A 13,973-nucleotide genomic window follows, 5' to 3' on the forward strand; every position below is an offset into this window, starting at 1 on the left:
CTATCAAAAACTGATAGTAAATATCACACAACCGTCAGAGAAGCATTGAGAATAACACAGGGAACAACTTAAGTATTCCCACTCTGCGTACTATCGGTCACCATTATCCAGAAGTTCTAATTAAATATTTAGGGAACATCTTAATAAAGACATCGAATGTATATGAAGCAAAATATAAAACTTTCCTGAAAGACAAAAGATGTAAATAAATGGAGAAATATACTATGTTCCTTGATGAAGCTCTCAGTACTTTTTAAATGTCAATTCTCCCACAAATTAATTTATCAGTTTAAGTCAATTACAGTTAAAAATCTCAGCGAAGCTTTTCCAGAGCCGAAGAGAATATTGATATACTTAAGAATTCAATGGAAGGGTGTGTTGCTATTAAAAGAATGAAGGAGATCTGTGTATCTGACATGGAAAGGTGCCCCAAATAATCTTGTTTCATTGAAAACAATGCAGCTTGTAGTAAGAGAACAGTGCAGTCCCACTTTATTGAATACAAACACAGGTACACAGAGTCATGCAGAGCCCAGAGTCTGGAGGGATAAACACCAAAATGCTGACCTTGTATTATTCCTGTAGTGGTTGGGGGAGGGGAACAGGTGACATTCATTTTCCTCTTCCTGTTCTTCCGTACTGTGTGTTTGTTTTTTTTGTTTGTTTGTTTTTTACAAGCATGAATTACTTTATTATAATCAGTTAAACCAATAAAGAGACTGTCATCTTGGAAAAGGAAAAAGGTAATACAGCTCCTCTCACAAGTCAAGTGTTAGAATGCATCAGTCTGTCAATCCTAGGATGCAACACAAAATTTACCATATAGTAAAGACACATGCTCACAATTTTTGAAAATATTTATAAAGATATTGATTTCTAAGTTTATGAAGATATTAATTTCTGAAATAATAACTCCAGACACTGAAATCCAGTCCAGTGTTCTAGCTGCCCCTCATTTTTCAAACCTTCCCTGAATAAGCATTGTGAAAAGTCTCGGACAAAGTTTGACACCTCTGTTCTCATCCTTCCTTGAATAATCCTATTAAAGTTACTGAAAGTAGAAGTTTCTGCTGGGGCCGTATGAGTTGTGAATCACTTCCAAAAGGACACTTCTCCATCTTCTGCGTGGGAATCATTTTAGTTATTTAATATTTTGGCACGGGGGGACAGGAGACTTGGAGGCGTGCCAATCATTGTGACTATTCTTCCCTGTGCCCATCGTCAAAACCAAAGCTCTTAGCAACAAATTAAAAAGCGCGTTTACAACCTGACTGTCACATGACTGGTGGTAGAGCTGTAACTGTCTGGGCGATGGCGTTTTTTGACTCCAAGATCTTGGTATGAAATAAATCAAAATATCTCAGGTGGCCCAGGCTTGTGTATTTTCTAAATGTCTTCCAGGTGAGTCTAGTGTGGAACCAGGGCTGAGAACCACTGCCTTAACAGGGTGAAGTGATCCCTCAAGAGCACAGAACCCAGCAGGAGCCACTCCTCCACATGGCCCTGGGCACCTTGGAGGTGTAGGTGGCAAGTTACGAGGCCAGCTTTTGAAGGAAAGAGGTGGCTTGATATAAACAAGTTTCCATAAGCTCCTAAAATAGTAGGTACTATCTTTACTGATGCACAAAATCTAATCCAAACCACCCTTGTCGCCTTATTAGCTAACCCTGTTTTATGGGTTAGCTGGCACAGTGGGTTGGCATGACTAGACACAGCTGGGCTTTTGGGATAGTATGTTTCTGCAAGCACCACGCTCGTCCCCCAGACTCCGGGGCTGCTTTGCAAAAGTGAGAGGTTTGGTGTAGACGACCTCAGAGGTCCTAGACAGCTCTGAAATTCTCCCATAATTCCATTTCAAGTTGGCAGTACTTTGAAATACCCCACGGGGGCAGCAATAGAGATTCACAGACCATGATCCCAGTGGCCAGCGTCCACCGCACTTTTCACATGTCCGAGACAGCAAGTTTTAACTGTTACATGGCCTGCTGTCTATTACTTCTTCCACATGCTTTCCTCTTCTTTCCTCCTCGACAACAGCAGCATTTTTCCCTTTGCTTTAAAAGCCTTCAGAACAAAGTACATCGAAGGATGTCATTAGGTGTTAGCCTTTTAAAAAATTCGCTGCCGTGGTAATAAAATATGAGCATTAAAGCCAAGAGGCAGGAAGGTCACTGTGTCTCTGGGTCCTAGTCATTAAGGGGCTTGGACATTCTGAGTGTCGCAGTGTCTTGATGAGTATGCTGATGGGAAAACCAGTTTTGAAAGGTGGAGTTTCACCATTGGCGCTGTGCCCTAAAAGTTCTGAAACCGGGACTTTCTCAGAAAAGAGGGAGCAGGGTATCTCAGAGCACAGGCTCCCTTGCAGAGGGTGACCCTGACGTCCAAGAAGGCCTGGGCAGGGGCCCACCAACTGGACTCCACTTAATCTGGAAAACACAGTAGTTAGGGAGTGTCTTGGGTCTGGATCCCTGGAAGCAGAGACTGAAGGCAGATTTGTGTTTAAGTCATTTGTCAAGAGCGTACCCTTGGAAGCAGCCTATGAAGACGTGAGAAAAGCAGGAGAGAGCAAGGGAAGAAGTAAGCAAAGATGTCATTTTAGCTGAAGTGTAGCCTCAGGCTGATGAGTGGCTTCCTGAGGTTGTGTCACTTGAAGCAGGGAGGTCAGGCTTTTTCACCTCTGTGATGGGCAGTGATTGGCTGTGGGCTGCTGCCATTGTTGGGATGGGAGGGAGAGGGCAGCGAAACCACTTGGGCTTTTGTGGCACCCCCTCCCCTCCCCGCCAGCCGAAGCACTTGCCCAGAGAAGGGTGCATCTGTGTGCCACTGGCCACCAACACTCACGCAACCTGGAGATGGTTGCACCTACCTAGTGGAGCTCCCAAAGGGTCTAGTACAGCGGTGAGGCGGAGCAGTGAGTGGCCTGGTAGTGTTTGTGACAAAGACTGTTTTATGACTGTGTTTCAGACTGTATGTCAGGCCGATGTCCTTTTGGGGAGGTCCAGCTGCAGCCCCCGACGTCGGCACTGCCCACCCTCAACAGAACTTTCATCTGGGACGTCCAAGCTCACAAGAGCATCGGTCTGGAGCTGCAGTTTTCCATGCCTCGCCTGAGGCAGATCGGGCCCGGGGAGAGCTGCCCGGACGGAGTCACTCACTCCATCAGCGGCCGCATCGATGCCGCCATGGTCAAGATCGGAACCTTCTGCAGCAATGGCACCGTGTCCCGGATCAAGATGCAGGAGCGCGTGAAAATGGCCTTGCACCTGCCGTGGTTCCACAACAGGAACGTCTCCGGCTTCAGCATCGCAAACCGGTCATCCATAAAACGTGAGCACGCTCTCCCTCCCCACTGTGCTGGGGTTGAAACATTCAGAACCACCAGTGTTCTAGGTCCGTGAGGGTCAGGTGTCAGCAGTTTTGTACGACTCAACCTGAATAATACAAAGAAGCCCCCGCTCTTGAAGCCGTTCAGGCCACGCTGGGTGTGGACTCATCCTTCTCTGTTAACCTGGTGTGGACTCATCCTTCTCTGTTAACCTGGTGGCCGCTCTCTTTTCTTTGTCCTTTGCACGTGGGAGGTTTGTTTGCAAGAAATGAGATGGGGTTGGTTCTGCAGAGCTGCTGTGATCGCTCCATTTCTAATTCCTTTGTCCTGTCTTCTATCTCTTGCATGTTTTCTCTAATTGTGTCAGTGGTGTGTGAGAGCTGGCCCACACTTGCTCACGAGGGCTGATTGTTAAATGTGCAGGAATTTTGTGCGCTCGTGGTAAACAGAGCTATTCCTAAAAATAAAATTACGTGAACTGACAAGTAAATGAGTTTAGAAAAAACGGTAATAAACACTCAAAACTCATCACCTAATTCTTTCACGACATTTTCCTGTTTTCTGTGCTCTTGAGGTCATTTATGCCGATTGTACCTGGAGATGGAAACACTATATGATGATGAGCTGCTTTGCCACTCCTCCCAGCTCCACAGTCAGTCATCTCACGTTGGTAGCTTGAAATAGCAGCTATGGTTGGGAGTATTTACACCAACGAAGTGGGCGGACCCTACCTGTTAGCGCTGTCTCCCCCACTGACTCACTTGTGAAACCTTGACTCACCCACTGCTGATGTCTCTTCATACCGCATTCAGCTCAGGACCCGAGAACCGCCTTCCCCTCTCCTCGCCCCCCTGCCCCTCAGCTGTGGACAGCAAAGGCAGGATCTAATTGCCGTGTTTGATTTCCACTCCCAATAGGACTGTGCATCATTGAATCTGTGTTTGAGGGTGAAGGCTCAGCAACCCTGATGTCTGCCAACTACCCGGATGGCTTCCCTGAGGACGAGCTCATGACATGGCAGTTTGTCATTCCCCCACACCTGCGGGCAAGCGTCTCCTTCCTCCACTTCAACGTCTCCAACTGCGAGAAGAAGGAGGAGCGGGTAGAGTACTACATCCCGGGCTCCACCACCAACCCCGAGGTGTTCAAGCTGGCAGACAAGCAGCCCGGGAACATGGCCGGGAACTTCAACCTCTCCCTGCAGGGCTGTGACCAAGATGCCCAAAATCCAGGGATCCTCCGGCTGAAGTTTCAAGTTTTGGTTCAACATCCACAAAATGAAAGCTGTAAGTGAGCCCACTTTCCTTTCCCCTCCTCTTCTAGCACCTTCTTTCCTTCCTGGGTAGTCTGCTTGGAGTGAGGTTCCCTTCCTGTTTCTCACCTGTGGCTTCTAGACCATTGGACTCTGGACCCTGTAAGAGTTGCAGGAAGTGCGTTGCTAGGCAGTGAGACAGGCTCATTGGTGAACGCCTGGCATGCCATTCCATTTCAACACAATAAGAAACAAACGTGAACTTGTGCTCAGTGTGCTAATAAAGGTGCTGGAAAGTTGCCTTTTAGACATCATGTCTTGACCCTACACTGTGAGCCAGGATGTCACCACACCGTCAGCAATAACGATAGCCAACACTGTTTTACTGGCTGAGCACCCCCTACCTGGGCACATACTGTGTGTGCCAAGCCCTGCCCTGAGCACACCACTTATTACAACCAGTAGGGGCGGCAGGAATTGTTATCATTTACTCATGAGGAACCAGAGGGTTCAGAGAAGTTATGGAACTAGCCTGATATCACACAGCTTGTCAGGAGCAGAGCAAGCTCAGAATCCAGAGCCTGTGCTGTGGACCATACTGAACCTCAGGTAGGTTGATGAGAATGAGGTTACGGAACATTCCACACACAATGACTAAGACACCGTGAACCTAGAGAAGGGGAGCCAGGCCAGGACTAGGGTAAGGCAATATGCCCAGGACACCCACTTTGAAGGGCTCACTCTTACGGAGGCGTAAGTACAGGTCAGCCCCGGAGAGCAATCCCCTCCTTAAACTTTGCTCCCTGGGTGCCTCACTTGCCTACCCTGAGTCCTGGCACTGAGGGGAATGGCATGGATTTTGAGATAACATACAAGGTGAGTTCAGGGTGGTTATTCCTGGGACTCATCTGTGGAATTCATGAAGGAGCAAGTGGTGACACATGGTCAGGACACTTCTGACACGTGCTGAGGATGGGTTCTATCCAGAGGGCTGATTCTCAGCCTTGTTTTTCTTGTTTCCTTCCAGGAAGTAGGCAGAGTCAGGCAGAAAAATTAAATGGGAGTGTGGAGTGGCATGCTGTTTATTTTTGTAGGGCTGAGAAACATCTGAAAAGTGACCATGTGGGATCCACTCAAGGGGTTGCCCACCTGGCACTGTCTTGGGAATCCCCCTTGCCACCCACTTGGGGTATGGCTGCCCAGGAAGCTGCAGCTCCACCCATATCTTGTCCCGAGATTTCTTTGAATTCACAATAGTATGTAGAAGGTATAACTTTGCGTATATATTTGTGTGTGTGTGTGTGTGTGTGTTTATTGACACATTTTATGATTCCACTGTCACCTCTTTATAATCAGAATGCTGAAACAGCCATAAAAGGATTTGGAATGGGGTGGGTGTGAGTTTCAGAAGATAGATTCCTTATTTATCTCAGTCAGTGTGAAATGCTGCTAGTTAATTGTTTCCTGTAACATCAGCCGGGCTGATTTCTAAAACTAAGCAAATCATCATCGTGCTATCACCAGCATCAAGAAGGGTATGGCTTTAGTTTTGAGGTAAATAAAGCGTGATTACCTGCAGTGTGGAGGTGTGTGACCATGTCAAGACCTTTGCGTGAGGTAGGGTTTATGTTTTTCTAGAGGAGTCCATGGACTGGGCCGGCAGAATTATCTCTGGGCTCTGGGGATAAAATTCAGTTGGCCTGGACTCACTAAGAACTCCAATTTCTGGACAGCTCCATCTGGATCCTCTAAACCCTAACGTGGACCCTAAATTTCAAGGGGTTGCCCAAGGCAGCCAGTCCTGGGCATTTGTCTGATCCATTCTTAACAATCCTTCACTTGATAAACATGTGTGGGCAGCTTGTTTTGCAGGCAGCATAGCCCGGTGGTGAAGGCCATGTCTTCTGGGTTTGGCCTGTGTAGAGTTGAACCCGGTTCCTCGACTTCCTGTGTGGCCACGGGCATGTCTCGTAACCTCTGTGTGACTCAATTCCTCCTCTTAAAATAGAGATGATAGGCCTGCCCTCGTGGCGGGTGTTGTGAGGATAAAATGAGGCAGCTCAGTGGCTGGCAGGTAGGAAGCACTCTACCTCAGGCCCCAGGAGTCTGGAATTTATCCTGGCGGCGTTGACACACATTATGGCCTCTGACTTATTCCCAAGGAGCCCACTTTCATTTTAAAGTAAGAAATCTCTGTAGGTTCCACAGAAATGATTAGGGGCCTTTATGAAACTTCAGTCAATAACCTAATCCCTTCAAAGGTTCCCAGTGTCAATAAGTATCAAATGGGGAGAGGTTGTCTTTTTTGTGTCGGGAACTGTTTTAAACCTCGGGCTTGAATGATTTTTACATGAAGAAAACCTCTGCCGCTTGTAGGAAGAATATACCGTTCTTTTATGACAGGAAACTGGGTTCAAATCGCAGATCTGACCCTCTATTAGCTGAGTGGCCTTGAGCAGTTAATTGAACCTCTCTGTGGTCCCCTCTTTGGTCTGTCAACTGACAGCCACACAACCCCCTCCCTTCCTTGAGGAGGGACGGACAAGGCCACTTCTCAAGGCACAGAGAAGATACAGTAAAAATCTGTCTTGTCTTTCCATAGAGTTATAAATGTTAACAGGTGACATTTACGTTTAAAACACTTCATCTCTGGGAGGCAAGGCTGCACCTTCCATCCTGTTCTGCCTGCTGAAGCTGCCCGTGAAAACATTCCTTGGGCAGCACATAAATTTGCTGTGTGTCTGTCCCTGCGCCTCGAGTTATTTTGAGATCCAACCAAAACCTGTGGAAAGAGGGCATGTCAAATGACTAACGAATGGAATGCATATGCAAACTAGAAAGTGGGAGAGTTAGCACTGAGAGCCAGGGGCCTCGTAACACTCCCCGCAGTGGGACGTCTGTCTTGCCCCAGAATCAGAACGTTTTTTCTCAAAAAAACGCGCTCCGTTTGGGCTCAGCTGCTGGTGTCTCGTTTCTATGCACCTGATACAGGAACTTACGAAGCAAATATAAGCTATAAAACCACAGTACCATTTCACACCCACGAGAATGGATGGTGACACCAAACGAGGATGAGAGTGTGGAGTGTTTGACCTGAATGTACCCCTGGTGAGAGTGTACAGTGGTGGCGCCACTTAGGAGAACGATCTGGCCGTTTCTTACCAGTTAAACTTACACTGACTTACCTGTGTCCCAGAAATTTCACTCCTCAGTGTTTACCCAAGAAAAGCAACCCCATACGTCTAGTCCAAGAGTTAGAAAAGACTATTAGTCAGCAACGACAAGGGAAACGTGACTAATCTCCACAGCAACGTGGAGGACTCTAAAACACATTTGCTGAGTGACAAAAGGCAGAGCCGCAAGAGTGCATACTGTATGATACCATTTTATAGGAAGTTCCAAAAGAGACAAAATCTGCAGCGGTAGAAATCCGAAAGTGGCTGCCTTTGGGGACATGACTGGAAGTCAGGAGGAATTGACCGCAAAGGGGCACAAAGGAACTCTCTGGGGTAATAGGAATGTTCTAGATGCTGCTTTGGGTGGCAGATACAGTGGATCCGTAAAACTGTGAAAACTCATCCAACTGAACACTTAAGATCTGTGCGTTTTATTATGTGTCAATTATACGTCAAAAAAATCAAGGGAAGATATATCAAACGGTTAAGAGGGTATGTTCGGGAGTCAGAGTGCTTTGGGTCCCACTGACTAGGTAACTGGACAAGTGACTTGACCTTGCGAAGCTTCAGGTTCGTAGTTTGTAAAGTGGAGATAATAAAAGTAGTATTCCCTTAAACAAATTTAAACTTTGAACTTCCCAAAGGAAAGGCCTATTTCTTGTAAATCAGCACTGGAGTTTGCGTTGGTCGTAAAAGTAGGCCCTCTGTAAATATTTGATGAGCTGCTGCCGTAAGAAACCAAATCTCAAATGTGCATTTCTAAAGCATGTCAAGGAACGTCACTGTCTTCTTGGAACAGGATGGCAGTTGGCATGTTTTTCAGTGGGTGTGTCACCCGTAAGTGAGCGGCGTGAAGCCAGGCAAAGGTTGGATGAAGAGTGGGAGAAGCCACGAGACCCCCCCCAGATCCTCTTGGCACTAAGCAGCCAGGTGACTGCCCCTCCCCCAGCCAACAGAAGATAGAAGTTTCTTCTCCGAAAAAGATAAGACAGTTACTGTACCAAAGATCCCAGTTGCACTGAAGGCGAAGGTAGTAAGCCGAACACAGAAGGTTTGAGTAAAAGTTGGGGTACTGACTACTGAGGCCCCATCTACTTCCTTCACGGGTGGCCCATGTGTTGCCTCCATTTGGTGTATGGTGGCTTCTTCCCTGGGGAGAATCTGACCACCTGAAGAGAAGAGACCTTAAGATCCTGATGTCATGCATTCCCCCAGGAAGCCTTCTGGCCAGATCATCCTCCAGAGAAACTCAGTCAACCGAAAATATGATGATAACTACTGGAAAGACGGGAGAATGGGAAGTGTGTACGACGTGGGGGGTTCGTAGGCATATGGGTGTTATACTGACCTACCTGGACAATCGGTTTGATTCCTACTGAATGTATTGCTTTGTAGGCGTTGGATTTGATCAATAGCTGGGTTCCATGCTTACAGGATTTCTTGGGGCATGAAGTATTTCTCAGTTAAGACTAAATTAAGTCTAAAGGTTATCATACAGAGGAGATATACAAATAAGCCATAATTAGAAGCACCAATTATCTGGTGTGAAAGCAAGAGAATTAACTGCAGTAATGTGATCTCTCCCTAAGTATGGGGGTTTTTAAAACTGTCTTCCCTGTAACGTGCAATAGCACTTTAAGTGCACTGATACGGGAATCAGAAGACCTCAGCTGAGTCCTGCTGTGCTGCTCAGTAGTTGTGTGACTCTGAGCAAGAGGGTTTAGCTCAGTCGCTGTCAGTTTTCTTATGTGTGAAACGGGAATAATGATACTCGATATTAATTCCTGTTCTGCCTACCTTACGGGTTTGTTTTGAGGAGTCGGTGGAACTCATTCATTGGTGGGCTAGCGTGTATTGAGTACCTATGCCAGATGATGGATATTAAAGAGATCCGTACGTTTCAAAGCCCTGTAGAAATAAAGGGGACTACTTAATTGAGAAAATGTCTGACTTGGGTACTTACTATTAGAGTAAAAAACATAAAGGTGGAACTTTTGAGGTATCTTACGGAACAGAAAAATGACTGTCAGTGTCCGTTTGGTTGGTACAAAGCCCTGCCTCCATGGCTTAGGCAAAAGACAAACATTTCAGCATTTTCTCCCTAACCTAACACCAATGCTATGTAGTAAATTCCAAGTGTGTGTGTGTGTGTGTGTGTGTGTGTGTGTGTACATACATATACATAGTATATTAAGTGTTTATGTATGTGTGGGTATGTGTTTATGTGTGTATACATGCATACACTTATGATCCTTTAATAAACACTTTACCAAAACAACCTTTATATAACTATGTCCTTCAGCCAGTTTAGATGCACACTCGCTAATGAGGCCCTTTCTCCTCAGGAAGGTATGTTCCCCAGCCTTTTCCTCTCACAAATGACAGCAGTTGAGGAAGGCTCTGCAGAGTTGTCTTTCTCTGCAGGCTCCCACTGGTCCCTGGGTTGCGGTGTAAGTTCATCTGATGCAACTTTAGTATTGGTTCTTCTCACTGTGTTCCCTGCTCAATGTCTGCGGCTTGTGCCCTGGGGTCTGTTTTCCCAGCAAGGGCAATGAGCTGTAATCACTTCCATCCCCTACCTCACCTCTGCCCTCAGCTACTGTCACTGCTGAGACCTCACCCTTCTCTACCCCTCGCAAAGACTGGAAGGTAGGCATTCCCTGGATCTGGAGTGGGCCGTGTGGGGAGCCAGAGCGAGGCGAGGGGTGCTGTGAAGTTGGTTCTGGCAGCCAAGGAGCCAAGAGCAGCAGACACAAGGAATAGAAGGCGGAGGGAGGGAATCGTGAGTGAGCCTTAGCTCCTGTCCCCAGAAGCCCCACCACAGGCCCTAACGTCCAGGGTTTCAATTGCAAATTCCCCCTCGGCCCATGCTGGCTTGAAATGGTTTTCTGCGCTCCACGACCAAAAAGTCCTGACTAATACATCCATTAAAGATTTTGTTTTCATCCTGTCTATGAGTCTTCTAGTACCACACTGTTCTTAATTACTATTCATAGTAGAAAAGTATTTACAGAAGTGATTGTAAATCTCACTAGGTTGACTGCTAGGCAACCACTACGATTAGTGAATATGTTAAAAGATGCGTGCCTGGGAATCTATATAGTAAAATAAGTAAAACTATATAAATAATAAAGCAAAAGCTGAGTAAAATTTTACATTCACTCTACTTTTAAGTAGGTGAAAATATGCCTGCATAGGAACAGGACTAAAATGAATTTGAAGAAATGAAAGCAGTTCAATAAGGGTGGTAGACGTGCGGTCCACTGTGTTTCTTTTTAAATTTCTTTTAAAGTTATTGTGATGTTGCCTTCATGTTCAAAAATATTTCCAGAGTTCCCTGGCCGTGAGAGGTATTTGGGCAAATCGTTCCCATTTCCCGGGGTGCTGCTGACCCGTTCTTCACGCCGGTTTTCTCTTTGTTTCCAGATATAACCTACACGGTTGACTTGAGTAATGAGCGAGCCACGACGCTCACCATCGAGCCGAGGCCCGTCAAGCTGAGCCGGAAGTTTGTCCCCGGCTGTTTTGTGTGTCTGGAGTCGCGGGCCTGCAGCACCAACCTCACCCTGACACCTGGCTCCAAACACAAGATCTCCTTCCTTTGTGATGACCTGACACGCCTGTGGATGAACGCCAAGCAAACCATAAGTACGGTCCCCTGGTTGGCGCGCTCCTCCCGGGTGGGCCGTGGGCAGCTCTCCCCTCCCTGCCCTGTCTTCTGGATGGGGTCCACTGGGCAGGTTGTAAGTAGTATGATCAGAAATGTCCCCCACAGTGCAGGGTGAGCAATGGGGCAAACAAAAAGCAAGCGCGAGGTGGGAACACTCCCTCTCTGGGACCAGCAGCCTCCGTTGGAACGAGTACCTTCAGGAGTGCAGTGTATTCCCCGTGTCCATGTTTTTGTGTCCTCTGTCCAGCCTCCAGTCTCCGTCCTGTGAAACCCTCTCCTCTGTGTAGCTTTGCCCATCCTTTCCCGTCCGCATGACCCCTTCCTGGCACACTCACTGCCCACTTGTCTTCTCTCATGAGAGACTCTGAGTCTTGAGGTCAAGAACTTTGGCTTGCTCCGTGTTTTTATCCCGTTAGCCTCTAGCAGTGCTGGACATGTGCTACTCATGTAATAAGTATGTGATGCACGGAGGGCAGCAAAACCCAGTCGCCTCCCTGCTGGGCCACATGATCTTTGGCATGGATGCTCCTAGAATCTCTGCAGATACAGGAGCTGAGGCCCCGAGAGGCAAAGCAGCCTGCCTGAGGCCACCCCATTAGGAAGTGGCAGAGCTGGAATTCAAGCTGAGATCTCCCCAGCTCCACTCTATTCTAGTCACTACACAGAACTGCCTCCCTACAGATGGGGACTCACGGGCAACAGGTCTTGATGAAGGAAAAACCTGTGCCCTGCCCACGTGGCACTTAGCATCTAAGAAACACACACACACAGAGGCGAGAACTTGAGAAACAAAAAGAGACATTTCCAACCCTGAAGATCCACAGAAGTTGGTCTGCCAGTTTAGTAAGAATATGAGAGAATAGGAGAGGAAGCTAGAAAAGGGGCATCAAGGAGCCGGGAATGGAGGACAGTGGGAGAGGGAAGACCAAAGGGAAAAGCAAGAAAGCCTCAGGCTGCCTTGAGAGCTGGGAAGATGCTCTTCCAGTCTCCTCCCTGCCTGGGTACCACGAGCCCCTCTTTTGCAGGCTGCATGGACCACCGCTCCTGCCACAGGAAGTCCTACTTTCTCCAGGTGCCCAGGGACATCCTTCAACTGCCTGTGCAGCTGCACGACTTCTCCTGGAAGCTCCTGGTGCCCAAGGACAAGCTCAGCCTGGCCCTGGTGCCGGCCGAGAAGCTGCAGCAGGACACACGGGAGCGGATCTGCAACACCAGTTTCAGCTACCTCATGGCCAGCTCCAGCTCCAGCCCCGGCCAGGACCTTTACTTCGGATACTTCTGCTCGGGAGGCTCCATCGAGCAGATCCGGGTGAAGCAGAACATGTCGGTGACCCTGCGCACCTTTGCCCCCAGCTTCCAACAAGAGGTCTCCAAGCAGGGCCTGACGGTGTCCTTCATACCGCACTTCAAAGGTAAGGACATCTTTCACTCTCCCGTCTCCATGCCCCCTTAGCCTTTCTTGTTTGGCCATTCATCTTTTTTGGTTTTGTGATCATCTTAATTAAATTGTCAACCTGAAGAGGAGAGATGGCTGTGTGGGCTGGTCCTCACATAAGAAATATGAAAGATGGTGAGTCCCAATCCTGACTTTGCCATTAATCTAGCATGGAAAATTCCAGGAGTTAGATATAAGACTCTCTGACAGTGGGAGGCGATGGTTGATGGCAGAGGAACAAATAATCAGGTTCGAGTGTTTTTTGGAAGCAGGCAGGATATGAATTAGAACTAACCAAATACTCCCAAGTGCTGGATTTTTTTTTTTTTAATTGGGGAACAGTGTATTTCTCCAGGACCCATCAGCTCCAAGTTGTTGTCCTTCAATCTAGTTGTGGAGGGCGCAGCTCAGCTACAAGTCCAGTCACCGTTTTCAGTCTTTAGTTGCAGGGGGCGCAGCCCACCATCCCATGTGGGAATTGAACGGGCAACCTTGTCGTTGAAAGCCTGTACTCTAACCAACTGAGCCATCCAGCCAACCCCTCTGGAAGCTCAGCGGCAGCTCGTTGTCTTCAATCTAGTTGTGGAGGGTACAGCTCACTAGCCCATGTGGGAATCAAACCAGCAACCCTGTTGTTCAGAGCTTGCGCTCTAACTGAGCCATCCGGCTGCCCCCGAAGTGCTGGATTTTTAAGGTGGTAACATAAACATCCTTCTGCAGACATGTTTATGATTCTGCTTGCACCATTCGGGACACGGTGTGGAGAGCACAGAGGAAGGAATGCTGGGAGAGAGGAGTCTAGAAGTGCCAGGGTCCTGTCCTCCTGGGAGGCTGGTGTGTGACCTTCCATGTCTTGAGGCAAGAAATGAGGTCTAAATTGGTCTCAACTTTACATGACTGATTTTAAAAGTTACAGTCACCATTACAAGTTGCTCAACGTTGGAGGCCATTTTAAAATTGGCCAAGACCTTTTTTTGAGATTTACTTCGTAGTTTTGTTCTCAGAGGCATGAGTGGGAGAGAGAAGAATGTTTGGCCATACGATTAAAGTCAGTCCAGGCTGCCAGGTATCCCCACAGGTTACCAGAAAAATGCCTTCTTGGGGGGTCTTTGGAA

General features: G+C 47.5%; 1 protein-coding gene across 3 annotated transcripts in view; it reads left to right on the forward strand.

Moving 5' to 3' along the window:
- The window catches only part of CDCP1 (CUB domain containing protein 1), a 52,561-nt gene that overhangs the window by 27,075 nt on the left and 11,513 nt on the right, over nt 1–13,973 (forward strand). For all 3 annotated transcript variants that reach the window (XM_033132933.1, XM_033132932.1, XM_033132934.1), the window contains exons 3-6: nt 2,965–3,327; nt 4,243–4,611; nt 11,180–11,401; nt 12,449–12,835. In XM_033132933.1, coding sequence (XP_032988824.1) covers nt 2,965–3,327; nt 4,243–4,611; nt 11,180–11,401; nt 12,449–12,835 — 1,341 coding nt within the window. The remainder of the gene's footprint in view (nt 1–2,964; nt 3,328–4,242; nt 4,612–11,179; nt 11,402–12,448; nt 12,836–13,973) is intronic.

This window comes from Rhinolophus ferrumequinum, chromosome 17, assembly GCF_004115265.2.
Source record: "Rhinolophus ferrumequinum isolate MPI-CBG mRhiFer1 chromosome 17, mRhiFer1_v1.p, whole genome shotgun sequence".
NCBI classification, from domain to species: domain Eukaryota; kingdom Metazoa; phylum Chordata; class Mammalia; order Chiroptera; family Rhinolophidae; genus Rhinolophus; species Rhinolophus ferrumequinum.